We start from the raw sequence: 25,346 nt of genomic DNA on the forward strand, positions 1-25,346 counted from the left end.
GGTAGCCCAGCAGCTGGCCCAGGATGGGGATGTAGAGCTCTCTGAGATCTTTGTGGCTGTCCTTGTGTTTTTCATTGTAGTCTGAGATCTGGGGGAGGGAGGGAGGAGAGACAAAGGGCTTAGTGGAGGCAGAGCCGGCCCCTGAGAGAGCAGGGTCTGGGGAGGGAAGAGCAGGGGCAAAGGAGGGACGAAGAGCCTTGCTTCAGGGTGCTGAGGCCCTCACATGCACCCAGGCTTGCCTCGCAGGCACCCCTGAGTGGCAGGATGCTCTGGGATGCACGAAAGGGTCGGGAATTCCTTGTTCCTTACCTTGGCCACAAAATGTGAGAGGATGAAGTCACTCAGCCTCTCAATCCTCCTCACAGCTCTCTCACGCACAGTTGAGTTTTTGGAGCCAGCAAGGTCCAGCAGCACCTGCAAGGAGAGAAGTTGCTGGGCTGACAGGGGTCTGCAAATGTGACCTGAGAGGATTCTTTGGAAATTCTTTGCAAATGCCAAACCTCCAAGATATTCTGCAACTCTGCGCTGATGCTGGCGGTGGGACAGTTGCGTACGAAGGCCGCCAGCATGGGGTCCATGGCATTCATAGTCTGCAAGGAGGACAGATGATCACTGAATTATTTCTGTGGCCCTTCTCAGCCCCAGGAGCTGGCTCTGAGCCCCTCTGGAGCCCAGGGGTGGCTTTGGGGCTAAAAAGCTGCTGTGTGCAGACCTCCTGCAGCACAGGATCAGGCCAGGGAAGGGGAAGGGGAAGAAGGGATGAGGCTGGGAAAGCAAATCTGGGCCCCGGCCCTGCACTGCTCTCCAGTTGTCTCAGCACGGGGAAGCAAGGCAGCAGCTCAGCAGGACTGGGGGTGCCGGTACCTCGCCCAGCACATACCTTGGTGTAGAGCGCTCTTTCTGTCTCTGGCACATCCGACTCCGGAGGCAGAAAGAAGACGCTCCTGTAGCACGCGTTCCGGAGACTCTCCTTTTTGCCGTGCAGTGCTCTCGGCACGGTGTTGCTGAGGGAGAGAGAGAGAGGAGCCTGTTGGACGCAGTGCCTCGAGGCTTATGAAGGAGGACACGGACCTCCCTTGGCCAGGCATCCCTGGGAGGGACGGGCAGCCTCCCTGCCAGCTTCAGGGCCACCAGGACATTGCCCTGGGGATGTGCTGGCCCAACCAGGGGCTGGGCACTCACCTGAGGACGGCGATGGTCTCCATGGCCTTCTGCCGAAATTCTGTGCGCAAGCTGTCCATGGGCTCCTTTTCCAGCAGCGCCTGCAGAGCACAAGCGGGATGAGACCTTGCAGCCGCCGGCACCCAGCACCAGCAGAGCCAGCGCTGCCCCAGCCCCGGCCTCCCAGGGGGCTGGTGCCGGGGGTCTTGCCCCTTCCCCAACCCGCCGCACATCCTCTCACCATGATGTTCTCCACCAGCTTATTTTTGCGGCAGAAGGCATGCAAGTCCAGCGTCAAGCCCTTCTCCGAAACAGTTCTGCACAGAGCGCAGATTTTGCTGAGGAACAGCATCTTCTGCGCCTCCTTGTCCTGGCAGCCACAAAGACACCAACAGAGCGTTAGGGGGACACCCACGGCCAGCAGGACCAAAGCCTTGAGGGGTCTGGAGCTGTGTGGGACGCCCGGAGGCCACGGCTCTGCCCAGCCAGCAGCCCTCCAGCAGCCCCGCAGCAGAGCCGTGGCAGCGCCAGGAGCACGGCTGCGATGCAAGCGGTTGCCGTTACCTTTTCTGTGCCGCGGACATAAGCCTCGATGAATTCCACGGATGTGTCTTTGCACAGTTTCCTTGCCTGATCTGGAAAGGAGGAAAGCAAAGAGTGCTGCAGAGAGGGGCTGAATGCAGGAGTGAGGAGAGGAAGGGCCCCAGCCCCAGAAGGACGTGGGGAGGCCGCGAGGATGCCCAGAGGCTGCAGGAGCTCTGCTGGGAAGAGAGGCTGAGGGAGCTGGGCTTGTGGAGCCTGGAGAAGGCTGCGGGGGGACCTTGCTGGGGCCTCCCAGTGCCCAAAGGGGCCTCCAGGAAAGCTGGGGGGGATCTTCATCAGGGAGTGCAGCGACAGGACAAGGGGTGACGGCTTTAACCTAAAAGAGGGCAGGTTTCTTTCGGTCAGGGAGGGATTTCTATCCTTCACGCCCAGGGTGGTGAGGCCCTGGCGCAGGCTGCGGTGCCCCCTCCCTGGCGCTGCCCACGGCCAGGTTGGGTGGGCTTTGGGCAGCCTGGGCTGGGGGGAGGCGTCGTGATCGCTGACGTCCCCCCCAGCCCAAAGCGTCCTGGGATTCTGTGGTGCTGTGGAGGAAGCTCAGCACCGTCGGGCCCACCCGCCGGGTTAGCCAGGAAAGGAGTCCTGGAGTCAAGCAGGGGTCTCGCTGTCCCCAACCCTCCCCACCCCATCCCCGTGACCCTGACTCACTGGGATCCAGCAGCTGCGACTCGTCCTTGCTGTCCGCTGCCGGGCTGCTTTCCGCGGCCGGGCTGCTTTCCGCGGCCGGGCTGTTTTCTGCTGCCGGGCTGCTTTCCGCGGCCGGGCTGCTTTCTGCGGCCGGGCTGCTGCCCTCTGCCAGCAAGCTGTCCTCTGCTGGCCGGCTGCTGCCCTCAGAAGACCAGGTCTCCTGCCAGGCCAGCCTGGGCTTCTTGGGGGGCATGCCTCCCTCCTCATCGGATTCAGAAGGAGACTTTGGCTTGCGAACACGGCCCTTCAGGATAAAACGGCGGCTCCTGTGGGCGGGCGGTTGCGGCATTGCGGGACGTGGGCTGTGCTCGGGGACTCCTCGAAGGCCCTGTGCTCCTGCCCTGTCCGTCACTGCCGTGCACCGACACTGAGGGTCCGAGCCACGGCTGCACTCTTATAAGGCGGACCCCTGGGGTGTCATCAGGTGATGTCACAAAGGGTCCCAGTGTGACACGCGCCTGGGCTGGGTGGGTCCCGGGCGCCCGGGCGCCGTACGTTCGCGGGCGGCACCAAGCTGGGCAGGAGGGTTGATCCGCTTGAGGGCAGGAAGGCTCTGCAGAGGGATCCGGACAGGCTGGATCGACGGGCCGCATCCAGCTGCGTGGCATTCAAGGCCAAATGCTGGGCGCCACACTTGGAATCCTAGAATATCCCGAGTTGGAAAGGGGCAGACCTGAAGGGATGAAAGACACGGTCTCCTGATGGCTCTTGAGCAGAAGGCGCCCCGAGACACGCGCCTCAAGCCAGCCAGCAATTGGCCACTGCGCAAAGCTCATCATTAGCGTTGTAGCCAAGTTAATTTATCTCCACCTTGCTCACCTGGCATCAGCCAATTTTTCACCCTAAACAGCATGTATTTATCTAGCTGTACAACGGACATTTTGTCCAGAAGGATACTGAGAGAAACAGTATTGAAAACTTGATGGAAATCCAAAACCTGGCTTCCCTTGGTCAACTAGATGGGTGACGTTGTCATAAAAGGAAATTAAGTTTGTTAAACAGGACTTTCCCCTCATGAACCTTGGTGGGCTGTGACCAATGACTGCGTTGTCTTTCAGGTGTTTTTCAGTAACGCCCAGGACAGTTTTCTCCATATTTTCACTAGGCTCTGAAGAGAGACTGGCAGGTCCGTAATTATCAGGCTCTTCTTTCTTGCCCTTCTTGAAAGCTGTCACAACGATTGCCAGCCTAGTGTCAACTTGGACCTCTCTGGGCTCCCAAGACCATTGAAAAATAATTGAGAGAGGTCTCACAAGGACATTATCATAGAATCATAGAATCGTAGAATATCCCGAGTTGGAAGGGACCCATAAGGACCATCTAGTCCAACTCTTGGCACCGCACAGGTCTGCCCAAAGTTTAGACCGTGTGACTAAGTGCACAGTCCAATCGCTTCTTAAATTCAGACAGGGTTGGTGCAGTGACTACGTCCCTGGGGAGCCTGTTCCACCATGCGACCACCCTCTCGGTGAAGAACCTCTTCCTGATGTCCAGCCTAAGCTTCCCCCGCCTCAGCTTAACACCATTCCCGCGGGTCCTATCACTGCTGTTTACGCTGAATAGGTCACCTGCCTCTCCACTCCCCTTCGCGAGGAAGTTGTAGAACGCGACGAGGATTAGTCGGCCCTCTGAGAACCCTGGGATGAATCCCCTCAGGCCCCATAGACTCATATGCATCCAGGGTGGGCTTGGCTGGGAGGTTTTTGTTACTGCAGTCACGGCCCTCCAACTCTGGGCCCCTTGGGTCCCAGAGCCCATCACTGCTCTTGAAGACAGAGGCGACAAAGGCATTAAATGTCTCTGCTTCACCTGTGTCCCTGCTTGTGAGGTGACCAGCCTCATCAAGTAACGGACCGATGTTTCCTCTAGTCCTCCTTTTGCTGTTAACATATTCAATACATATATAGAGAGAGATGGATATATGTCTGTGTTGTCGCCCACAGTACTAGCCAGCTTCACCTCTGAGCTTTGGCCGCACGAATTTTCTCCCGACAGAGGCGAACAGCACCTCTGTAGCCCTGCCACGTCACCCGACCTCGCTTCCAGTGGCCACACGCTTTCTTTTTCCCCTTAAGCTCTAGAAGAAGATCCCTGCTCAGCCAAGCTGGCCTTCTGCCCCGCCTGCTTGACTTCCGACATTTTGGAATCGCCTGCTCCTGTGCTCTTAGGAGGTGGCGCTTAAAAAGATGGACCCCGATACCTTCCCAAGCAGCTTCTCAGGGGACCTTCCCAACTAGTTCCCTCAGCAGCCTGAAGTCTGCCCTCCCCGTGTCCAGAGTTCACAGAACTGGAGGGGTTGGAAGGGACCTCAAGAGACCATCGGGTCCAACCCCCCTGCCAAAAGCAGGTTTTGTGGCAGTTTTCCTCCTGTCACCAAAGATTTTAAACTCAACTGCTTCCTGATTGCCATGGCCAAGATGGCCGCCGATCACCACTTCCCATGGGGCTGTGGCCTCTCAGATTATTTTTGCCTATGTTGTCCTGGTTCCAGTTAGGACACAGTTAATTTTCCTCACAGTAGCTGGTAGGGTGCTATGTTTTGGATTAGGATGAGAAGAGCGCTGATAACATGCTGATGTTTTAATTGTTGCAGAGCAGTGTTTACACCAGGCCAAGGCCTTTTCGGCTTCTCGCTCTGTCCTGCCAGCGAGCAGGCTGGGGGTGCAGCAGGAGCTGGGAGGGGACAGACCCAGGACAGCTGACCCAAACCGGCCAAAGGGGTATTCCATACCATCTGGCGTCATGCTAAACAATATATGGGGGTGGCTGGCCGGGGTGGGGGGCCGGCTGCTCGGGGATAGGCTGGGCATCGGTCAGCGGGTGGTGGGCAATTGCATTGTGCATCACTTGTTTCGTACACATTATTATTATTAATACTATTATCACTATTATCATTATTATTGTTATTATTATTTTCCTGTCTTAATAAACTGTCTTTATCTCAACTCACAGGCTTCACTTTCCCGTTTCTCTCCCCCATCCCAGAGAGGGAGGGGGGAAGGTGGGCGAACGGCTGTGTGGTGTTCAGCTGCCGGCCGGGTTAAACCACAACACCTTCACAAAAGAATGACTGTAGAAGTATTTTATACTGATAGACAGGCAATTAAAAATGATAGTGTTGTTATTAATCCATATCATATGAACTCAATGAGAAATGATGAGGATCTTGGTAAGGAAACAATTAGACAGACTGCTGATAGATGGACAAGCTGGGCTGCTTCTACCTGAAGCTCAAAGCAGCAACTGGGTCTGTGAGAGCAGTCTAATGATCAAAGAGTAAGGGGAGGGCAAACCAGGAGAACCAAGGGAAGTGCATAGGTCCAGACAGGCGGCTGGAAAGGGGACATTCAGCAGGGTCTGTGTAATCAAAACTTGTGGATGTGCCTGGAAGGTGAGGGAGCACACCATGCTAGACAAAGCGATGACAATGCAAGTACAGGTGAACTTCAGGATTTCTTCTCCAGCGATGAATATACATCCTGAAAATTCACATTTCTTCATGATAGAAATTACACACAAAGCGTGTAATGTTTTATAAAAAGGATTGAATCATTTGAGGTGACGAGTAGTTGCTCTTTTACCCAAGTACTAAAGAAATTACTGGGTATTCAGGCAGAGCTCTGCTGTCAAGACAGTAAGCAAGCAGGACATGCGAGAGACCAGAGCCCTTTGGAGGATGCAGATGGAGCCAGGTGGAGATACCAGAGCATGTCCACTGCCAGCAGTGGTCTTTGTCCCAATAACGCCAGCCCAGCCCAACACATGAGACCCCTTCAAAGACAACACCCTTGTTCAGTGGGTTCTTGGGATTCACCTAAAGTTGAAATGGCCACTGGAAGACCCAATATACTCTCCCTTATTCCTAGTTAGCAGCTGAACAGCCATTTACCATCAGGGGTCATCTGTGGCAATCTCAGGCTGAAAGACTCAAGAGCAGGACACTTCAAAGGGCTGAGGCAGAACCCATCAGCTTACCCCAGTTTGTGAATCATCCCCTTCCAACAGGGATATGAAAGTAAATAGTGTGAAATGACCCGTCAGGTCAATGCACAGAGTACGGGACAGTCCTACATACTGTGCTGTAGTGGTAGAAGGCAAAAAGCATTGCATTGTGCCTCTGTGATTCAGATAATCACAGGTTATCTGAAAAATCACGTTGGACGATTTCCTGTACTTATTTTTCTTTATTATTATTTCCCAGGTATTTCTCCTTCTTCTTCTTGTTCTTCTTCTTCTTCTTCTACTACTTCTTCTTCTTCTCCTTCTTCTCCTTCTTCTCCTTCTTCTTCTCCTTCTCCTTTCTACTAATTATTCTTTTTTTTCCCCTCATTCTTTCATTTTCCTTTAGAACGAGGCTTCCAGTATAGATAACGAAAATAAAGAAAGCATCAGAACTTCACTGGTCTCAGCTGCCATCTCTTCCCATCTCCTCTGGAGCTGGGGGAGCAGCCCCAGCATGCAGGAGGGGCTCGGGTCCAAGAGCCCAGCTGCCACATGGAGGAGCAGCCCCGGTGGCCCTCGGGGCTCCACCTCACTGCCCGCTGGGCTCTGCCTCTCTGCTGCCTTTGGGTCGGGGCTGCTGCTTCCCTGGAGCCGTGGCCATGGCCAGCAGCAGGACGTGGCCTTTTCACTGCTGCTCTCTTTCGGCTTCCACATTGTGATTCTTGTCCCTGGATAAGCCCTCAGATCTCATGTATGTTGGTGACACTCCTGTTGTCTCTACAGTGACATCCCTGTGGCTGCAGGCAGCAGCAGGCAATGTGCAGCCCCGGGTCACAGCTGGCCTCCCTGCTAGCAGCACAGTAACAAAAGGGGCTGCTCAGGGCAAACCCAGAAGCCTGGAAGCCTCTTCCAAATGTGGCCTGGAGCTATTAAAGAAATGTGTGGACTTGGTGCTAAGGGCCGTGCTTTTGTGGTGGGCCTGGTAGTGTTAGCTGACGGTTGGACTTGAGCTGAAGGGCCTTTTCCAACCGCAGCGGTTCTGTGACTCTTTCATTGAGTAGGCACCAAGCAGTCACCGGGCCCAGGGAAAAGACGTCCTTGGTAGCCTCCAAGTTAGCTCAGCGTCACGGCACCGAGTCACTTGGAAGGAGCTGCTGGAATAATGAGACAAGAACCCGGTTCTATTAAGATATATATTGATGTTTTGAGGAGTGCTGCGTGGCTAGCAGCACCACAGCTGTCGAAATCTCCGTCCTGACGTTCTGTTACGCCTTGACGCCAGGATCATGATGGTCTGAGCTGCCAGGCATCTGACCATGGGTTCCACATCCTTCCCTGAAGACCGGAGGACTGCCAAAGAAAGAAGAGCAGAGATGAAAACCCACTCCTTGCAGAGATCCCCAGGCATCCCCTGCAGACCATGCCAGCCCCACTCGACTCTTCCCTTTCGACACTCAACCCTTTCAGCAGCACTGCCCAACTCCAGGCTGGGAGGGCATTCCCTGACATGCCGGGCTCCCCCGTCTCCTCTCCCTCCTTCCTATGCCTGCGTTGCTCCTCCGCCCCGAAGCATTTCCCTGGAGCAGGGCAAGGCATGGGGGCCTCTGCCCCTGTCCCCCCAGCCCTAGCACACACACCACTGCCCTCACTCACCGCTGATGATTTCATTCTGCTTCTCCTCGCTCTGGTCCCCGGAGTAGCGCGCAGCAAGCCCTAGACACAGAGTTCCCATCAGAGCCCCGCTCCCCAGCACGCTCCCAGCAGCGCAGCCCCTGGCCTGGCCAGCCAGGCTGTGCCCCCTCCTGCACCCCAGCAAGGTCATTGCCCGAGGGGGGCTGGAGCAAGGGCCCAGTCGGGGGGCTCTGGGGGCAACAGGGCTGCGCCTCGCTGCCAGGGCAGTGCCTGGGGCTGCCAAAGGCTGCCCAAAGAGGGACCCAGGGGCTGGGCTCACCAATGAACCTGACGGCCTCAAGTCGCAAGACGGTCTGGGAGTCCTGCAGGTAGGGCTGGCTCTGCTGCAGGTATTCTTCTACTCTGCCTCCGTCCTGCTGCAGCTGGAGAGAGAACACAAGGTCACGGGGCTTGCAGACCCTCCCCAGGGTCTCCTCCAGCATCCTGGGGGCAGGGAGGGCAGAGGGGCCTGCAGAAGAGCCCCCTGGGGCTCTGTGCTGGAAGGAAGGGAGCGAGGATGCGGCTGCAGGCAGCGGGCTCTGGCCGGGCACGTTTGCCCAGCTGGGGCTGGGGCCTGTGGGGTCGTCCTTACCAAGCACTCCCCGATCCTCCAGGTCTGTTTTGTCTGGGCCAAGTGCTTGAGTTCTTTGCGTCGCAGAAACTCTGCAGCGACGACGAGAGCTTCCCCAGAGGCCTGTGGAGCAGCAGAGGTTGGGACATGGCAGCACAGCCTTGGGAAGGAGACCCTCTGTCCCCTCCTCTTGGCAGGGCTGCGAGCCTTTCCCAGCGCGTTACGGGAGGCTGTGGTGGGGGACGGCGTGCACGGGGTTCCATGGCCAGGGCAAGGACACGGGACAGCCGCCATCGGAGGCAGCTCACGCTGCCGGCCAGGGATCCCCCAGAGCGTCCCTGTGGTGTCGGCACACCCTCGCCCACGTAACTGGTCAGCTCTGAGATCTGTACCTTTGCTACGCTCTCACTCTGGTCTCTCATCCGAAAGTAGAGTGGGAGAAGGCTGCTGTGCACTGTCCTCTTCAGTGCCCTCTTCCTTTGCCGCAGCACAGCCTCCGTCACGGCTTGGAAGAGGCAGATGGAGTGCTCCCGCACCTGGCTGGACTCCTGGCAGGGAGGAGGACAGGATGAATTTCAGCAACAGCTGCTGCCCGCCCATGGGGAGCAGGGGCATTAGCGTGGCTGACGCGAAGGGAGATCGCAGAACTGGGAGATGCTTCGGCGCTGGATCCTTCCCAGAGGAGCTGCTCAGCAGCCCTGCCGGGGCAGCTGCAAGGCCTGGTGCCCGTGAAAGGCAACGCAGTCGGTTGCCAGCACAGGCTGCCCGCCAGCCACCCCACTTTCGCCACCGGCCGCACCAGCCATGTCCAAGCAGAGCTCCCCAGCGGCTGGGCTGACGAGGAGACTGGCGAGGCCCTGCCTGAGTGCTGCCCACAGGGCCGGGCTGAAGGGCAGCCCTCATTACAGGGGGCCCAGCTGAGGGCTCGGGCTCCCGCAGCACACTTACGTGGTCAAAGAGTGGCAGGAGCTTCTCAGCCAGCTGCAGAGCCGTGCGACCGGCCTCTCTCCTCTCCACACGAGCCATCACGTTCCGCAGCACAAGCAGGGCCTTCAGCACGACGTCTGCGTTGGTGTCCTGCAGGGCCTCCAGGATGTCTGGCAGCACGACCTGAATTTTTCTTGCCTGTAGGAAAGACACAGTTTCCCTTCCGTGAAGCCGTGAGAGACCACCCTGGGCAAAGGGCTCTGGTTCCTGAGCACCAGCCTCCTGCCTTGCTTCCTGGCAGCTGGCATGGCAATCGCCTCCTGCAAGCAGTGGCCGCGGGCGCACTACAGGGATGCGGGGAGAGCAACGGGGAGGGACGGGAGGGCAGAAGAGCAAAGCCCCAGGCTGCCAACATGGCTTTGCTTGACGATGGCCCGCTCACCTTCTCAGGGCTCTCTGACACGGTGGAGAGCCCTTTGAGAGCCATCAAGCGCATCGCTGGGCTTGGGTGCTTCAGGTAACTCTGCAGGTGCACTGGGTTACCAAACTCCTCTTCCGAAACGTGATTCTGGGCCAGCATCTGCAAGAAAGAGCAGGGGGAGCCTGGCAGGGCCTGCAGGGCTCCCTGCAGCCTCTTCTTCTCCCGCCTTTGGGCAGGGATGGAGCAGCGCGAGCTGGCACCAAAGGCACCAGGCGCGGCTGGTTACGGGGGCTTGCCGGCCCTGCCGGCCCCAGGGACGATGTGTCCGTACGCCCTGGGGGAGCTGGCAGGTTGGGGGTAGATGGGGACAGGGCTGTGCCTGTGTGCCTGAAGGGCCACGCGCAGCCCTGCTGGGAGCAAGGTTTCATCTGGGAACTCACAGCCAAGCGACGGATGCAGGTGTCTTCTGTGACCGCGGTGCACCAGTTGCGCAGTGGCAAGTCTTCCATCAGCGCGTTTAAAACCTTCTCCAAGGCCTGCGGCATTGCCAGGACCACCTCCCACATGCCCAGGGCAGTGCTGCAAGCACAGAATACTCTGTCAGTGGGGCTGCCTCAGCCGCAGGGCCACGGCCCGGGCCAGCCCCGTAGGACCCAGGCTGTCCTGCAGCCCCTGTGACTTGGGGAGCGCTGGGGGCCCAGCCTGGGCAAGCAGGAAGGCTCTGAGCTGGCGTTCCCTGGGGGCAGGGGGGCTCTGGGCTGCCTTGGACAGCTGGGCTGCTGCAGCCCTGGCTGGCCCAGTGGGGCTGGAAAACATGGGTGGGATGGAGGGCTGTGCTGGTGGAGTGACAGGCTGCTGACCTGTCACTTGGCGGGGAGAACTGCAGCAGGTTCTTGACTTCTTCCCTGGACATCAGGTTGGTCAGCTGGAGAAGCAGGGAGTCCAGGCAGCGCCGCGCTGATGCCGTGTGGATGCTGTCCAGGTTTTTTCTGATGCACTCCATGATCGTTGGCACCTGGGGGGACAAGGTGGGAATGGTGTGTCCACCGGACTGCAGCCATTTCCACAGCTGCCACTGAAAGTTTGTCCCCTTCCATTGCTCTCTGCTGCCTTCACGTGGCTTCTGGAGCCCAAGAGACCTCGATGTGCGAGGGAGGCAAGGAGGGAGGGAGGGATGGAGGAACAACGCCTGAAAGAGCTCAAGGGCAGGGCAATGGCCACAGGCCACTTACATCTGTCAGCCAGTACTTGGGGTCCTCCAAGGCTGTGTCCAGCACGCTGCAGGCGCCCTGCTTGTCATGGACGCTGGAGTCTTGTAAAGCTTCAAGGGCTGTGAGGATGATGTCCAGCCTCTCAGAAGGGAAGAGGTATCCTCCAAACGCCTGTGGGAAGGAGGAGGGGAGGGAGGACATGCCGCACTGAGTGTCCCAAGGGTGCTGCTTAGCTGAGCAGCAAGGGCAGCTCCGGAGAGAGGGCCCTCAGGGGGAGGGAGTGAGGATGGGGCGTACGGGGACAGAGTGCTGGCCCTGCAGGTAACCAGGGCTTGCTGGTGGCCAGGAGGGCTGGAGCTGCTGCCGGGACACAGGGGAGCAGCCTTCGCATAGCCCCAGCTTCGGGACAAGAGGAACCCTCTCACCAGGGCGAGGGAGGCCGTGCCAGCCCCAGCGGTGCTGGACCCCTTTGCTCACACGAGTTGCCTGCTGATGCTACGGACAAGATTCCCAGCAAGGCCAGAGCTCATTACCTCGGCAATCTCACAGGGAAAGGACATTACAATCAATGGAAATGTCGCATCCTTCAAACTCTTGTGTGTCTCTGCGTAATTTTCCATGTCCTTTGTCAGCGAGCATTCTAAACAGGGGGAACACCGAAGAGTCAGTAGGGAAGAGCATCTTTGCCAACAAGCTTGCCAAATGGTGAAAAGCACTTTCACTAGGAATGGTTGAGGAGGGAGGCTCAGACCCATGCTGAGGAGAGTGGTGGGCAGGGATGTAAAGCACAGGGTGACGGCTGCTGGGAGCAAGAGGGACCTCAGGGATGATGCAGAAGGAGGAGAAGCAATGGCGCTGGGTGCCGTGGGGGTAGCAGCGTGTCACAGACCCCTTCTGCTCGGGGTCGGGATGTGCAGGAAGCTCCCTGCCATCTGCTTGCAAGACGGCAGGGAGCAAACAGTCAAGGAGAATTCTGGAGGGCGTCACCATCCCTGGTGATGCACGGCTGGCTCTGCTGTTCACTCCTCAGGGAAGATGTGGTTTGGGAAGTGGCAATCGATTGATGGCTTAGACTGGGGAATACCGCGAAACGGCGTGGTAGGTGAGCTGGGGAGGGTTGAGAAGGACAGCAGCAGAGAACTGCTCCTGGACATGAGGTGAGCGTTTAGCTTCTGTGGAAAACGATAGCCAGAGTCCTGCGGGAAGCTGCTGTGAGGAGCAGAGGAGGTCAGGGACCCTGGCAGACTTTCATGGACAGCCTCCACCAAGCAAAAGAACAATCCTTCACAATACTCGGGGAAAAGAAGCAGACATACCAGCAGATGTCTGTGTGCAGACGGACGCTGCCCACCACACCTTCTCTTACCTCTTCCATCTGAGATGATTTTGTAGAAGCGAAAAAGAGCATCAAAAGCTGTGCAACTGACGGAATCTGTGCCACAGCTGACAATGAAGAGGTGGCCCAGCAGCTGGCCCAGGATGGGGATGTAGAGCTTTCTGAGATCTTTGTGGCTGTCCTTGTGTTTTTCATTGTAGTCTGAGATCTGGGGGAGGGAGGGAGGAGAGACAAAGGGCTTAGTGGAGGCAGAGCCGGCCCCTGAGAGAGCAGGGCCTGGGGAGGGAAGAGCAGGGGCAAAGGAGGGACGAAGAGCCTTGCTTCAGGGTGCTGAGGCCCTCACATGCACCCAGGCTTGCCTCGCAGGCACCCCTGAGTGGCAGGATGCTCTGGGATGCACGAAAGGGTCGGGAATTCCTTGTTCCTTACCTTGGCCACAAAATGTGAGAGGATGAAGTCACTCAGCCTCTCAATCCTCGTCACAGCTCTCTCACACACAGATGAGTTTTTGGAGCCAGCAAGGTCCAGCAGCACCTGCAAGGAGAGAAGTTGCTGGGCTGACAGGGGTCTGCAAATGTGACCTGAGAGGATTTTTTGGAAATTCTTTGCAAATGCCAAACCTCCAAGATATTCTGCAACTCTGCGCTGATGCTGGCGGTGGGACAGTTGCGTACGAAGGCCGCCAGCATGGGGTCCATGGCATTCATAGTCTGCAAGGAGGACAGATGATCACTGAATTATTTCTGTGGCCCTTCTCAGCCCCAGGAGCTGGCTCTGAGCCCCTCTGGAGCCCAGGGGTGGCTTTGGGGCTAAAAAGCTGCTGCGTGCAGACCTCCTGCAGCACAGGATCAGGCCAGGGAAGGGGAAGGGGAAGAAGGGATGAGGCTGGGAAAGCAAATCTGGGCCCCGGCCCTGCACTGCTCTCCAGTTGTCTCAGCACGGGGAAGCAAGGCAGCAGCTCAGCAGGACTGGGGGTGCCGGTACCTCGCCCAGCACATACCTTGGTGTAGAGCGCTCTTTTTCTCTCTGGCACATCCGACTCCGGAGGCAGAAAGAAGACGCTCCTGTAGCACGCGTTCCGGAGACTCTCCTTTTTGCCGTGCAGTGCTCTCGGCACGGTGTTGCTGAGGGAGAGAGAGAGAGGAGCCTGTTGGACGCAGTGCCTCGAGGCTTATGAAGGAGGACACGGACCTCCCTTGGCCAGGCATCCCTGGGAGGGACGGGCAGCCTCCCTGCCAGCTTCAGGGCCACCAGGACATTGCCCTGGGGATGTGCTGGCCCAACCAGGGGCTGGGCACTCACCTGAGGACGGCGATGGTCTCCATGGCCTTCTGCCGAAATTCTGTGCGCAAGCTGTCCATGGGCTCCTTTTCCAGCAGCGCCTGCAGAGCACAAGCGGGATGAGACCTTGCAGCCGCCGGCACCCAGCACCAGCAGAGCCAGCGCTGCCCCAGCCCCGGCCTCCCAGGGGGCTGGTGCCGGGGGTCTTGCCCCTTCCCCAACCCGCCGCACATCCTCTCACCATGATGTTCTCCACCAGCTTATTTTTGCGGCAGAAGGCATGCAAGTCCAGCGTCAAGCCCTTCTCCGAAACAGTTCTGCACAGAGCGCAGATTTTGCTGAGGAACAGCATCTTCTGCGCCTCCTTGTCCTGGCAGCCACAAAGACACCAACAGAGCGTTAGGGGGACACCCACGGCCAGCAGGACCAAAGCCTTGAGGGGTCTGGAGCTGTGTGGGACGCCCGGAGGCCACGGCTCTGCCCAGCCAGCAGCCTTCCAGCAGCCCCGCAGCAGAGCCGTGGCAGCGCCAGGAGCACGGCTGCGATGCAAGCGGTTGCCGTTACCTTTTCTGTGCCGCGGACATAAGCCTCGATGAATTCCACGGATGTGTCTTTGCACAGTTTCCTTGCCTGATCTGGAAAGGAGGAAAGCAAAGAGTGCTGCAGAGAGGGGCTGAATGCAGGAGCGAGGAGAGGAAGGGCCCCAGCCCCAGAAGGACGTGGGGAGGCCGCGAGGATGCCCAGAGGCTGCAGGAGCTCTGCTGGGAAGAGAGGCTGAGGGAGCTGGGCTTGTGGAGCCCGGAGAAGGCTGCGGGGGGACCTCGCTGCGGCCTCCCAGTGCCCAAAGGGGCCTCCAGGAAAGCTGGGGGGGATCTTCATCAGGGAGTGCAGCGACAGGACAAGGGGTGACGGCTTTAACCTAAAAGAGGGCAGGTTTCTTTCGGTCAGGGAGGGATTTCTATCCTTCACGCCCAGGGTGGTGAGGCCCTGGCGCAGGCTGCGGTGCCCCCTCCCTGGCGCTGCCCACGGCCAGGTTGGGTGGGCTTTGGGCAGCCTGGGCTGGGGGGAGGCGTCGTGATCGCTGACGTCCCCCCCAGCCCAAAGCGTCCTGGGATTCTGTGGTGCTGTGGAGGAAGCTCAGCACCGTCGGGCCCACCCGCCGGGTTAGCCAGGAAAGGAGTCCTGGAGTCAAGCAGGGGTCTCGCTGTCCCCAACCCTCCCCACCCCATCCCCGTGACCCTGACTCACTGGGATCCAGCAGCTGCGACTCGTCCTTGCTGTCCGCTGCCGGGCTGCTTTCCGCTGCCGGGCTGCTTTCCGCGGCCGGGCTGCTTTCCGCGGCCGGGCTGCTTTCTGCGGCCGGGCTGCTGCCCTCTGCCAGCAAGCTGTCCTCTGCTGGCCGGCTGCTGCCCTCAGAAGACCAGGTCTCCTGCCAGGCCAGCCTGGGCTTCTTGGGGGGCATGCCTCCCTCCTCATCGGATTCAGAAGGAGACTTTGGCTTGCGAACACGGCCCTTCAGGATAAAACGGCGGCTCCTGTGGGCGGGCGGTTGCGGCATTGCGGGACGTGGGCTGTGCTCGGGGACTCCTCGAAGGCCCTGTGCTCCTGCCCTGTCCGTCACTGCCGTGCACCGACACTGAGGGTCCGAGCCACGGCTGCACTCTTATAAGGCGGACCCCTGGGGTGTCATCAGGTGATGTCACAAAGGGTCCCAGTGTGACACGCGCCTGGGCTGGGTGGGTCCCGGGCGCCCGGGCGCCGTACGTTCGCGGGCGGCACCAAGCTGGGCAGGAGGGTTGATCCGCTTGAGGGCAGGAAGGCTCTGCAGAGGGATCCGGACAGGCTGGATCGACGGGCCGCATCCAGCTGCGTGGCATTCAAGGCCAAATGCTGGGCGCCACACTTGGAATCCTAGAATATCCCGAGTTGGAAAGGGGCAGACCTGAAGGGATGAAAGACACGGTCTCCTGATGGCTCTTGAGCAGAAGGCGCCCCGAGACACGCGCCTCAAGCCAGCCAGCAATTGGCCACTGCGCAAAGCTCATCATTAGCGTTGTAGCCAAGTTAATTTATCTCCACCTTGCTCACCTGGCATCAGCCAATTTTTCACCCTAAACAGCATGTATTTATCTAGCTGTACAACGGACATTTTGTCCAGAAGGATACTGAGAGAAACAGTATTGAAAACTTGATGGAAATCCAAAACCTGGCTTCCCTTGGTCAACTAGATGGGTGATGTTGTCATAAAAGGAAATTAAGTTTGTTAAACAGGACTTTCCCCTCATGAACCTTGGTGGGCTGTGACCAATGACTGCGTTGTTTTTCAGGTGTTTTTCAGTAACGCCCAGGACAGTTCTCTCCATATTTTCACTAGGCTCTGAAGAGAGACTGGCAGGTCCGTAATTATCAGGCTCTTCTTTCTTGCCCTTCTTGAAAGCTGTCACAACGATTGCCAGCCTAGTGTCAACTTGGACCTCTCTGGGCTCCCAAGACCATTGAAAAATAATTGAGAGAGGTCTCACAAGGACATTATCATAGAATCATAGAATCGTAGAATATCCCGAGTTGGAAGGGACCCATAAGGACCATCTAGTCCAACTCTTGGCACCGCACAGGTCTGCCCAAAGTTTAGACCGTGTGACTAAGTGCACAGTCCAATCGCTTCTTAAATTCAGACAGGGTTGGTGCAGTGACTACGTCCCTGGGGAGCCTGTTCCACCATGCGACCACCCTCTCGGTGAAGAACCTCTTCCTGATGTCCAGCCTAAGCTTCCCCCGCCTCAGCTTAACACCATTCCCGCGGGTCCTATCACTGCTGTTTACGCTGAATAGGTCACCTGCCTCTCCACTCCCCTTCGCGAGGAAGTTGTAGAACGCGACGAGGATTAGTCGGCCCTCTGAGAACCCTGGGATGAATCCCCTCAGGCCCCATAGACTCATATGCATCCAGGGTGGGCTTGGCTGGGAGGTTTTTGTTACTGCAGTCACGGCCCTCCAACTCTGGGCCCCTTGGGTCCCAGAGCCCATCACTGCTCTTGAAGACAGAGGCGACAAAGGCATTAAATGTCTCTGCTTCACCTGTGTCCCTGCTTGTGAGGTGACCAGCCTCATCAAGTAACGGACCGATGTTTCCTCTAGTCCTCCTTTTGCTGTTAACATATTCAATACATATATAGAGAGAGATGGATATATGTCTGTGTTGTCGCCCACAGTACTAGCCAGCTTCACCTCTGAGCTTTGGCCGCACGAATTTTCTCCCGACAGAGGCGAACAGCACCTCTGTAGCCCTGCCACGTCACCCGACCTCGCTTCCAGTGGCCACACGCTTTCTTTTTCCCCTTAAGCTCTAGAAGAAGATCCCTGCTCAGCCAAGCTGGCCTTCTGCCCCGCCTGCTTGACTTCCGACATTTTGGAATCGCCTGCTCCTGTGCTCTTAGGAGGTGGCGCTTAAAAAGATGGACCCCGATACCTTCCCAAGCAGCTTCTCAGGGGACCTTCCCAACTAGTTCCCTCAGCAGCCTGAAGTCTGCCCTCCCCGTGTCCAGAGTTCACAGAACTGGAGGGGTTGGAAGGGACCTCAAGAGACCATCGGGTCCAACCCCCCTGCCAAAAGCAGGTTTTGTGGCAGTTTTCCTCCTGTCACCAAAGATTTTAAACTCAACTGCTTCCTGATTGCCATGGCCAAGATGGCCGCCGATCACCACGTCCCATGGGGCTGTGGCCTCTCAGATTATTTTTGCCTATGTTGTCCTGGTTCCAGTTAGGACACAGTTAATTTTCCTCACAGTAGCTGGTAGGGTGCTATGTTTTGGATTAGGCTGAGAAGAGCGCTGGTAACATGCTGATGCTGTGATTGTCGCAGAGCAGTGTTTACACCAGGCCAAGGCCTTTTCGGCTTCTCGCTCTGTCCTGCCAGCGAGCAGGCTGGGGGTGCAGCAGGAGCTGGGAGGGGACAGACCCAGGACAGCTGACCCAAACCGGCCAAAGGGGTATTCCATACCATCTGGCGTCATGCTAAACAATATATGGGGGTGGCTGGCCGGGGTGGGGGGCCGGCTGCTCGGGGATAGGCTGGGCATCGGTCAGCGGGTGGTGGGCAATTGCATTGTGCATCACTTGTTTCGTACACATTATTATTATTAATACTATTATCACTATTATCATTATTATTGTTATTATTATTTTCCTGTCTTAATAAACTGTCTTTATCTCAACTCACAGGCTTCACTTTCCCGTTTCTCTCCCCCATCCCAGAGAGGGAGGGGGGAAGGTGGGCGAACGGCTGTGTGGTGTTCAGCTGCCGGCCGGGTTAAACCACAACACCTTCACAAAAGAATGACTGTAGAAGTATTTTACACTGATAGACAGGCAATTAAAAATGATAGTGTTGTTATTAATCCATATCATATGAACTCAATGAGAAATGATGAGGATCTTGGTAAGGAAACAATTAGACAGACTGCTGATAGATGGACAAGCTGGGCTGCTTCTACCTGAAGCTCAAAGCAGCAACTGGGTCTGTGAGAGCAGTCTAATGATCAAAGAGTAAGGGGAGGGCAAACCAGGAGAACCAAGGGAAGTGCATAGGTCCAGACAGGCGGCTGGAAAGGGGACATTCAGCAGGGTCTGTGTAATCAAAACTTGTGGATGTGCCTGGAAGGTGAGGGAGCACACCATGCTAGACAAAGCGATGACAATGCAAGTACAGGTGAACTTCAGGATTTCTTCTCCAGCGATGAATATACATCCTGAAAATTCACATTTCTTCATGATAGAAATTACACACAAAGCGTGTAATGTTTTATAAAAAGGATTGAAACATTTGAGGTGACGAGTAGTTGCTCTTTTACCCAAGTACTAAAGAAATTACTGGGTATTCAGGCAGAGCTCTGCTGTCAAGACAGTAAGCAAGCAGGACATGCGAGAGACCAGAGCCCTTTGGAGGATGCAGATGGAGCCAGGTGGAGATACCAGAGCATGTCCACTGCCAGCAGTGGTCTTTGTCCCAGTAACGCCAGCCCAGCCCAACACATGAGACCCCTTCAAAGACAACACCCTTGTTCAGTGGGTTCTTGGGATTCACCTAAAGTTGAAATGGCCACTGGAAGACCCAATATACTCTCCCTTATTCCTAGTTAGCAGCTGAACAGCCATTTACCATCATGGGTCATCTGTGGCAATCTCAGGCTGAAAGACTCAAGAGCAGGACACTTCAAAGGGCTGAGGCAGAACCCATCAGCTTACCCCAGTTTGTGAATCATCCCCTTCCAACAGGGATATGAAAGTAAATAGTGTGAAATGACCCGTCAGGTCAATGCACAGAGTACGGGAGAGTCCTACATACTGTGCTGTAGTGGTAGAAGGCAAAAAGCATTGCATTGTGCCTCTGTGATTCAGATAATCACAGGTTATCTGAAAAATCACGTTGGACGATTTCCTGTACTTATTTTTCTTTATTATTATTTCCCAGGTATTTCTCCTTCTTCTTCTTCTTCTTCTTCTTCTTCTTCTACTACTTCTTCTTCTTCTCCTTCTTCTCCTTCTTCTCCTTCTTCTCCTTCTTCTTCTCCTTCTCCTTTCTACTAATTATTCTTTTTTTTCCCCTCATTCTTTCATTTTCCTTTAGAACGAGGCTTCCAGTAGAGATAACGAAAATAAAGAAAGCATCAGAACTTCACTGGTCTCAGCTGCCATCTCTTCCCATCTCCTCTGGAGCTGGGGGAGCAGCTCCAGCATGCAGGAGGGGCTCGGGTCCAAGAGCCCAGCTGCCACATGGAGGAGCAGCCCCGGTGGCCCTCGGGGCTCCACCTCACTGCCCGCTGGGCTCTGCCTCTCTGCTGCCTTTGGGTCGGGGCTGCTGCTTCCCTGGAGCCGTGGCCATGGCCAGCAGCAGGACGTGGCCTTTTCACTGCTGCTCTCTTTCGGCTTCCACATTGTGATTCTTGTCCCTGGATAAGCCCTCAGATCTCATGTATGTTGGTGACACTCCTGTTGTCTCTACAGTGACATCCCTGTGGCTGCAGGCAGCAGCAGGCAATGTGCAGCCCCGGGTCACAGCTGGCCTCCCTGCTAGCAGCACAGTAACAAAAGGGGCTGCTCAGGGCAAACCCAGAAGCCTGGAAGCCTCTTCCAAATGTGGCCTGGAGCTATTAAAGAAATGTGTGGACTTGGTGCTAAGGGCCGTGCTTTTGTGGTGGGCCTGGTAGTGTTAGCTGACGGCTGGACTTGAGCTGAAGGGCCTTTTCCAACCGCAGCGGTTCTGTGACTCTTTCATTGAGTAGGCACCAAGCAGGCACTGGGCCCAGGGAAAAGACGTCCTTGGTAGCCTCCAAGTTAGCTCAGCGTCACGCCACCGAGTCACTTGGAAGGAGCTGCTGGAATAATGAGACAAGAACCCGGTTCTATTAAGATATATATTGATGTTTTGAGGAGTGCTGCGTGGCTAGCAGCACCACAGCTGTCGAAATCTCCGTCCTGACGTTCTGTTACGCCTTGACGCCAGGATCATGATGGTCTGAGCTGCCAGGCATCTGACCATGGGTTCCACATCCTTCCCTGAAGACCGGAGGACTGCCAAAGAAAGAAGAGCAGAGATGAAAACCCACTCCTTGCAGAGATCCCCAGGCATCCCCTGCAGACCATGCCAGCCCCACTCGACTCTTCCCTTTCGACACTCAACCCTTTCAGCAGCACTGCCCAACTCCAGGCTGGGAGGGCATTCCCTGACATGCCGGGCTCCCCCGTCTCCTCTCCCTCCTTCCTATGCCTGCGTTGCTCCTCCGCCCCGAAGCATTTCCCTGGAGCAGGGCAAGGCATGGGGGCCTCTGCCCCTGTCCCCCCAGCCCTAGCACACACACCACTGCCCTCACTCACCGCTGATGATTTCATTCTGCTTCTCCTCGCTCTGGTCCCCGGAGTAGCGCGCAGCAAGCCCTAGACACAGAGTTCCCATCAGAGCCCCGCTCCCCAGCACGCTCCCAGCAGCGCAGCCCCTGGCCTGGCCAGCCAGGCTGTGCCCCCTCCTGCACCCCAGCAAGGTCATTGCCCGAGGGGGGCTGGAGCAAGGGCCCAGTCGGGGGGCTCTGGGGGCAACAGGGCTGCGCCTCGCTGCCAGGGCAGTGCCTGGGGCTGCCAAAGGCTGCCCAAAGAGGGACCCAGGGGCTGGGCTCACCAATGAACCTGACGGCCTCAAGTCGCAAGACGGTCTGGGAGTCCTGCAGGTAGGGCTGGCTCTGCTGCAGGTATTCTTCTACTCTGCCTCCGTCCTGCTGCAGCTGGAGAGAGAACACAAGGTCACGGGGCTTGCAGACCCTCCCCAGGGTCTCCTCCAGCATCCTGGGGGCAGGGAGGGCAGAGGGGCCTGCAGAAGAGCCCCCTGGGGCTCTGTGCTGGAAGGAAGGGAGCGAGGATGCGGCTGCAGGCAGCGGGCTCTGGCCGGGCACGTTTGCCCAGCTGGGGCTGGGGCCTGTGGGGTCGTCCTTACCAAGCACTCCCCGATCCTCCAGGTCTGTTTTGTCTGGGCCAAGTGCTTGAGTTCTTTGCGTCGCAGAAACTCTGCAGCGACGACGAGAGCTTCCCCAGAGGCCTGTGGAGCAGCAGAGGTTGGGACATGGCAGCACAGCCTTGGGAAGGAGACCCTCTGTCCCCTCCTCTTGGCAGGGCTGCGAGCCTTTCCCAGCGCGTTCCGGGAGGCTGTGGTGGGGGACGGCGTGCACGGGGTTCCATGGCCAGGGCAAGGACACGGGACAGCCGCCATCGGAGGCAGCTCACGCTGCCGGCCAGGGATCCCCCAGAGCATCCCTGTGGTGTCGGCACACCCTCGCCCACGTAACTGGTCAGCTCTGAGATCTGTACCTTTGCTACGCTCTCACTCTGGTCTCTCATCCGAAAGTAGAGTGGGAGAAGGCTGCTGTGCACTGTCCTCTTCAGTGCCCTCTTCCTTTGCCGCAGCACAGCCTCCGTCACGGCTTGGAAGAGGCAGATGGAGTGCTCCCGCACCTGGCTGGACTCCTGGCAGGGAGGAGGACAGGATGAATTTCAGCAACAGCTGCTGCCCGCCCATGGGGAGCAGGGGCATTAGCGTGGCTGACGCGAAGGGAGATCGCAGAACTGGGAGATGCTTCGGCGCTGGATCCTTCCCAGAGGAGCTGCTCAGCAGCCCTGCCGGGGCAGCTGCAAGGCCTGGTGCCCGTGAAAGGCAACGCAGTCGGTTGCCAGCACAGGCTGCCCGCCAGCCACCCCACTTTCGCCACCGGCCGCACCAGCCATGTCCAAGCAGAGCTCCCCAGCGGCTGGGCTGACGAGGAGACTGGCGAGGCCCTGCCTGAGTGCTGCCCACAGGGCCGGGCTGAAGGGCAGCCCTCATTACAGGGGGCCCAGCTGAGGGCTCGGGCTCCCGCAGCACACTTACGTGGTCAAAGAGTGGCAGGAGCTTCTCAGCCAGCTGCAGAGCCGTGCGACCGGCCTCTCTCCTCTCCACACCAGCCATCACGTTCCGCAGCACAAGCAGGGCCTTCAGCACGACGTCTGCGCTGGTGTCCTGCAGGGCCTCCAGGATGTCTGGCAGCACGACCTGAATTTTTCTTGCCTGTAGGAAAGACACAGTTTCCCTTCCGTGAAGCCGTGAGAGACCACCCTGGGCAAAGGGCTCTGGTTCCTGAGCACCAGCCTCCTGCCTTGCTTCCTGGCAGCTGGCATGGCAATCGCCTCCTGCAAGCAGTGGCCGCGGGCGCACTACAGGGATGCGGGGAGAGCAACGGGGAGGGACGGGAGGGCAGAAGAGCAAAGCCCCAGGCTGCCAATATGGCTTTGCTTGACGATGGCCCGCTCACCTTCTCAGGGCTCTCTGACACGGTGGAGAGCCCTTTGAGAGCCATCAAGCGCATCGCTGGGCTTGGGTGCTTCAGGTAACTCTGCAGGTGCACTGGGTTACCAAACTCCTCTTCCGAAACGTGATTCTGGGCCAGCATCTGCAAGAAAGAGCAGGGGGAGCCTGGCAGGGCCTGCAGGGCTCCCTGCAGCCTCTTCTTCTCCCGCCTTTGGGCAGGGATGGAGCAGCGCGAGCTGGCACCAAAGGCACCAGGCGCGGCTGGTTACGGGGGCTTGCCGGCCCTGCCGGCCCCAGGGACGATGTGTCCGTACGCCCTGGGGGAGCTGGCAGGTTGGGGGTAGATGGGGACAGGGCTGTGCCTGTGTGCCTGAAGGGCCACGCGCAGCCCTGCTGGGAGCAAGGTTTCATCTGGGAACTCACAGCCAAGCGACGGATGCAGGTGTCTTCTGTCACCGTCGTGCACCAGTTGCGCAGTGGCAAGTCTTCCAACAGCACATTTAAAACCTTCTCCAAGGCCTGTGGCATTGCCAGGACCACCTCCCACATGCCCAGGGCAGTGCTGCAAGCACAGAATACTCTGTCAGTGGGGCTGCCTCAGCCGCAGGGCCACGGCCCGGGCCAGCCCCGTAGGACCCAGGCTGTCCTGCAGCCCCTGTGACTTGGGGAGCGCTGGGGGCCCAGCCTGGGCAAGCAGGAAGGCTCTGAGCTGGCGTTCCCTGGGGGCAGGGGGGCTCTGGGCTGCCTTGGACAGCTGGGCTGCTGCAGCCCTGGCTGGCCCAGTGGGGCTGGAACACGTTGGTGGGATGGAGGGCTGTGCTCCTTGGGGATGCCCTGCCGTTTGCCATGGCTCTGGCAAGCAGAGAGTCTCCAGGTGCATCTCCCGACGTGGAACAAGCCCTCAAGGATGTTAAGGCCAGGACCTGTCACTTGGCGGAGAGAACTGCAGCAGGTTCTTGACTTCTTCCCTGGACATCAGGTTGGTCAGCTGGAGAAGCAGGGAGTCCAGGCAGCGCCGCGCTGATGCCGTGTGGATGCTGTCCAGGTTTTTTCTGATGCGCTCCATGATCGTTGGCACCTGGGGGGACAAGGTGGGAATGGTGTGTCCACCGGACTGCAGCCATTTCCACAGCTGCCACTGAAAGTTTGGCCCCTTCCATTGCTCTCTGCTGCCTTCACGTGGCTTCTGGAGCCCAAGAGACCTCGATGTGCGAGGGAGGCAAGGAGGGAGGGAGGGATGGAGGAACAACGCCTGAAAGAGCTCAAGGGCAGGGCAATGGCCACAGGCCACTTACATCTGTCAGCCAGTACTTGGGGTCCTCCAAGGCTGTGTCCAGCACGCTGCAGGCGCCCTGCTTGTCATGGACGCTGGAGTCTTGTAAAGCTTCAAGAGCTGTGAGGATGATGTCCAGCCTCTCAGAAGGGAAGAGGTATCCTCCAAACGCCTGTGGGAAGGAGGAGGGGAGGGAGGACATGCCGCACTGAGTGTCCCAAGGGTGCTGCTTAGCTGAGCAGCAAGGGCAGCTCCGGAGAGAGGGCCCTCAGGGGGAGGGAGTGAGGATGGGGCGTACGGGGACAGAGTGCTGGCCCTGCAGGTAACCAGGGCTTGCTGGTGGCCAGGAGGGCTGGAGCTGCTGCCGGGACACAGGGGAGCAGCCTTCGCATAGCCCCAGCTTCGGGACAAGAGGAACCCTCTCACCAGGGCGAGGGAGGCCGTGCCAGCCCCACGGTTCTGGACCCCTTTGCTCACACGAGTTGCCTGCTGATGCTACGGACAAGATTCCCAGCAAGGCCAGAGCTCATTACCTCGGCAATCTCACAGGGAAAGGACATTACAATCAATGGAAATGTCGCATCCTTCAAACTCTTGTGTGTCTCTGCGTAATTTTCCATGTCCTTTGTCAGCGAGCATTCTAAACAGGGGGAACACCGAAGAGTCAGTAGGGAAGAGCATCTTTGCCAACAAGCTTGCCAAATGGTGAAAAGCACTTTCACTAGGAATGGCTGAGGAGGGAGGCTCAGACCCATGCTGAGGAGAGTGGTGGGCAGGGATGTAAAGCACAGGGTGACGGCTGCTGGGAGCAAGAGGGACCTCAGGGATGATGCAGAAGGAGGAGAAGCAATGGCGCTGGGTGCCGTGGGGGTAGCAGCGTGTCACAGACCCCTTCTGCTCGGGGTCGGGATGTGCAGGAAGCTCCCTGCCATCTGCTTGCAAGACGGCAGGGAGCAAACAGTCAAGGAGAATTCTGGAGGGCGTCACCATCCCTGGTGATGCACGGCTGGCTCTGCTGTTCACTCCTCAGGGAAGATGTGGTTTGGGAAGTGGCAATCGATTGATGGCTTAGACTGGGGAATACCGCGAAACGGCGTGGTAGGTGAGCTGGGGAGGGTTGAGAAGGACAGCAGCAGAGAACTGCTCCTGGACATGAGGTGAGCGTTTAGCTTCTGTGGAAAACGATAGCCAGATTCCTGCGGGAAGCTGCTGTGAGGAGCAGAGGAGGTCAGGGACCCTGGCAGACTTTCATGGACAGCCTCCACCAAGCAAAAGAACAATCCTTCACAATACTCGGGGAAAAGAAGCAGACATACCAGCAGATGTCTGTGTGCAGACGGACGCTGCCCACCACACCTTCTCTTACCTCTTCCATCTGAGATGATTTTGTAGAAGCGAAAAAGAGCATCAAAAGCTGTGCAACTGATGGAATCTGTGC

General features: G+C 57.7%; 4 protein-coding genes across 9 annotated transcripts; all 4 read right to left on the minus strand.

Annotated features, from left to right (window-relative positions):
• Window positions 1-76: 76 nt before the first annotated feature.
• Window positions 77-4,882, minus strand: LOC310891434 (maestro heat-like repeat-containing protein family member 1). Its single transcript, XM_083853700.1, has 7 exons — window positions 2,410-4,882; window positions 1,726-1,796; window positions 1,403-1,531; window positions 1,183-1,262; window positions 881-1,004; window positions 501-590; window positions 77-414 (listed from the first exon to the last, which is right to left on the minus strand). The coding sequence occupies exons 1-7, from the start codon at window positions 2,735-2,737 to the stop codon at window positions 220-222; spliced, it is 1,017 nt and encodes a 338-aa protein (XP_083709826.1). The 5' UTR covers window positions 2,738-4,882; the 3' UTR covers window positions 77-219.
• A 341-nt stretch (window positions 4,883-5,223) lies between these two features.
• LOC310891436 (maestro heat-like repeat-containing protein family member 7) lies at window positions 5,224-12,559 on the minus strand. Of its 4 annotated transcripts, XM_083853704.1 has the most exons (8): window positions 10,421-12,559; window positions 10,002-10,139; window positions 9,581-9,757; window positions 9,025-9,180; window positions 8,654-8,755; window positions 8,342-8,444; window positions 8,044-8,103; window positions 5,224-7,740 (listed from the first exon to the last, which is right to left on the minus strand). In XM_083853704.1, exons 1-8 carry the CDS (start codon window positions 10,544-10,546, stop codon window positions 7,613-7,615), a joined length of 990 nt encoding a protein of 329 aa, XP_083709830.1. In that variant the 5' UTR covers window positions 10,547-12,559; the 3' UTR covers window positions 5,224-7,612. The 4 variants fall into 4 exon arrangements, 3 of the variants coding, with proteins under 3 accessions (XP_083709830.1, XP_083709828.1, XP_083709829.1); XM_083853703.1 differs by having other exon boundaries at window positions 7,607-7,740; window positions 8,044-8,444; XM_083853702.1 differs by having other exon boundaries at window positions 7,605-8,444.
• A 120-nt stretch (window positions 12,560-12,679) lies between these two features.
• LOC310891435 (uncharacterized protein) lies at window positions 12,680-17,643 on the minus strand. The gene is made up of 3 exons (XM_083853701.1): window positions 14,050-17,643; window positions 13,830-13,909; window positions 12,680-13,651 (listed from the first exon to the last, which is right to left on the minus strand). Exons 1-3 carry the CDS (start codon window positions 14,158-14,160, stop codon window positions 13,231-13,233), a joined length of 612 nt encoding a protein of 203 aa, XP_083709827.1. The 5' UTR covers window positions 14,161-17,643; the 3' UTR covers window positions 12,680-13,230.
• Window positions 17,644-17,852: 209 nt separating this feature from the next.
• On the minus strand, window positions 17,853-25,334 carry LOC310891424 (maestro heat-like repeat-containing protein family member 7). 3 transcript variants are annotated; one of them, XM_083853687.1, is made up of 6 exons: window positions 22,219-25,334; window positions 21,663-21,818; window positions 21,292-21,393; window positions 20,980-21,082; window positions 20,682-20,741; window positions 17,853-20,378 (listed from the first exon to the last, which is right to left on the minus strand). In XM_083853687.1, the coding sequence occupies exons 1-6, from the start codon at window positions 22,294-22,296 to the stop codon at window positions 20,251-20,253; spliced, it is 627 nt and encodes a 208-aa protein (XP_083709813.1). In that variant the 5' UTR covers window positions 22,297-25,334; the 3' UTR covers window positions 17,853-20,250. The 3 variants fall into 3 exon arrangements, with proteins under 3 accessions (XP_083709813.1, XP_083709811.1, XP_083709812.1); XM_083853685.1 differs by having other exon boundaries at window positions 20,243-21,082; window positions 22,219-23,197; window positions 23,559-25,330; XM_083853686.1 differs by having other exon boundaries at window positions 20,290-20,378; window positions 20,682-21,082; window positions 22,219-25,332.
• Window positions 25,335-25,346: the final 12 nt, after the last annotated feature.

Source organism: Anser anser, assembly GCF_964211835.1.
Source record: "Anser anser genome assembly, contig: HAP1_SCAFFOLD_181, whole genome shotgun sequence".
Taxonomy (NCBI): domain Eukaryota; kingdom Metazoa; phylum Chordata; class Aves; order Anseriformes; family Anatidae; genus Anser; species Anser anser.

What these genes read in the sequence shown, in the direction of transcription:
- LOC310891434 (XM_083853700.1), bottom strand. Translation starts at nt 2,737, where the DNA reads ATGCCGCAACCGCCCGCCCACAGGAGCCGCCGTTTTATCCTGAAGGGC. An exon ending in GTCGCAGCTGCTGGATCCCA is followed by an intron (nt 1,797 to 2,409) that starts GTGAGTCAGGGT and finishes CCTCCTTTCCAG; the next exon opens with ATCAGGCAAGGAAACTGTGC. An exon ending in AAAGAGCGCTCTACACCAAG is followed by an intron (nt 591 to 880) that starts GTATGTGCTGGG and finishes TCCTCCTTGCAG; the next exon opens with ACTATGAATGCCATGGACCC.
- LOC310891436 (XM_083853702.1), bottom strand. Translation starts at nt 10,546, where the DNA reads ATGTGGGAGGTGGTCCTGGCAATGCCGCAGGCCTTGGAGAAGGTTTTA. An exon ending in CCTGCATCCGTCGCTTGGCT is followed by an intron (nt 10,140 to 10,420) that starts GTGAGTTCCCAG and finishes TCTTTCTTGCAG; the next exon opens with ATGCTGGCCCAGAATCACGT. An exon ending in AGAGTGAGAGCGTAGCAAAG is followed by an intron (nt 8,756 to 9,024) that starts GTACAGATCTCA and finishes GCTGCTCCACAG; the next exon opens with GCCTCTGGGGAAGCTCTCGT.
- LOC310891424 (XM_083853685.1), bottom strand. Translation starts at nt 22,296, where the DNA reads ATGGCTGGTGTGGAGAGGAGAGAGGCCGGTCGCACGGCTCTGCAGCTG. An exon ending in TCCTGCCACTCTTTGACCAC is followed by an intron (nt 21,819 to 22,218) that starts GTAAGTGTGCTG and finishes CCTCCCTGCCAG; the next exon opens with GAGTCCAGCCAGGTGCGGGA. An exon ending in AGAGTGAGAGCGTAGCAAAG is followed by an intron (nt 21,394 to 21,662) that starts GTACAGATCTCA and finishes GCTGCTCCACAG; the next exon opens with GCCTCTGGGGAAGCTCTCGT.
- LOC310891435 (XM_083853701.1), bottom strand. Translation starts at nt 14,160, where the DNA reads ATGCTGTTCCTCAGCAAAATCTGCGCTCTGTGCAGAACTGTTTCGGAG. An exon ending in AGCTGGTGGAGAACATCATG is followed by an intron (nt 13,910 to 14,049) that starts GTGAGAGGATGT and finishes TGTGCTCTGCAG; the next exon opens with GCGCTGCTGGAAAAGGAGCC. An exon ending in GAGACCATCGCCGTCCTCAG is followed by an intron (nt 13,652 to 13,829) that starts GTGAGTGCCCAG and finishes TCTCTCCCTCAG; the next exon opens with CAACACCGTGCCGAGAGCAC.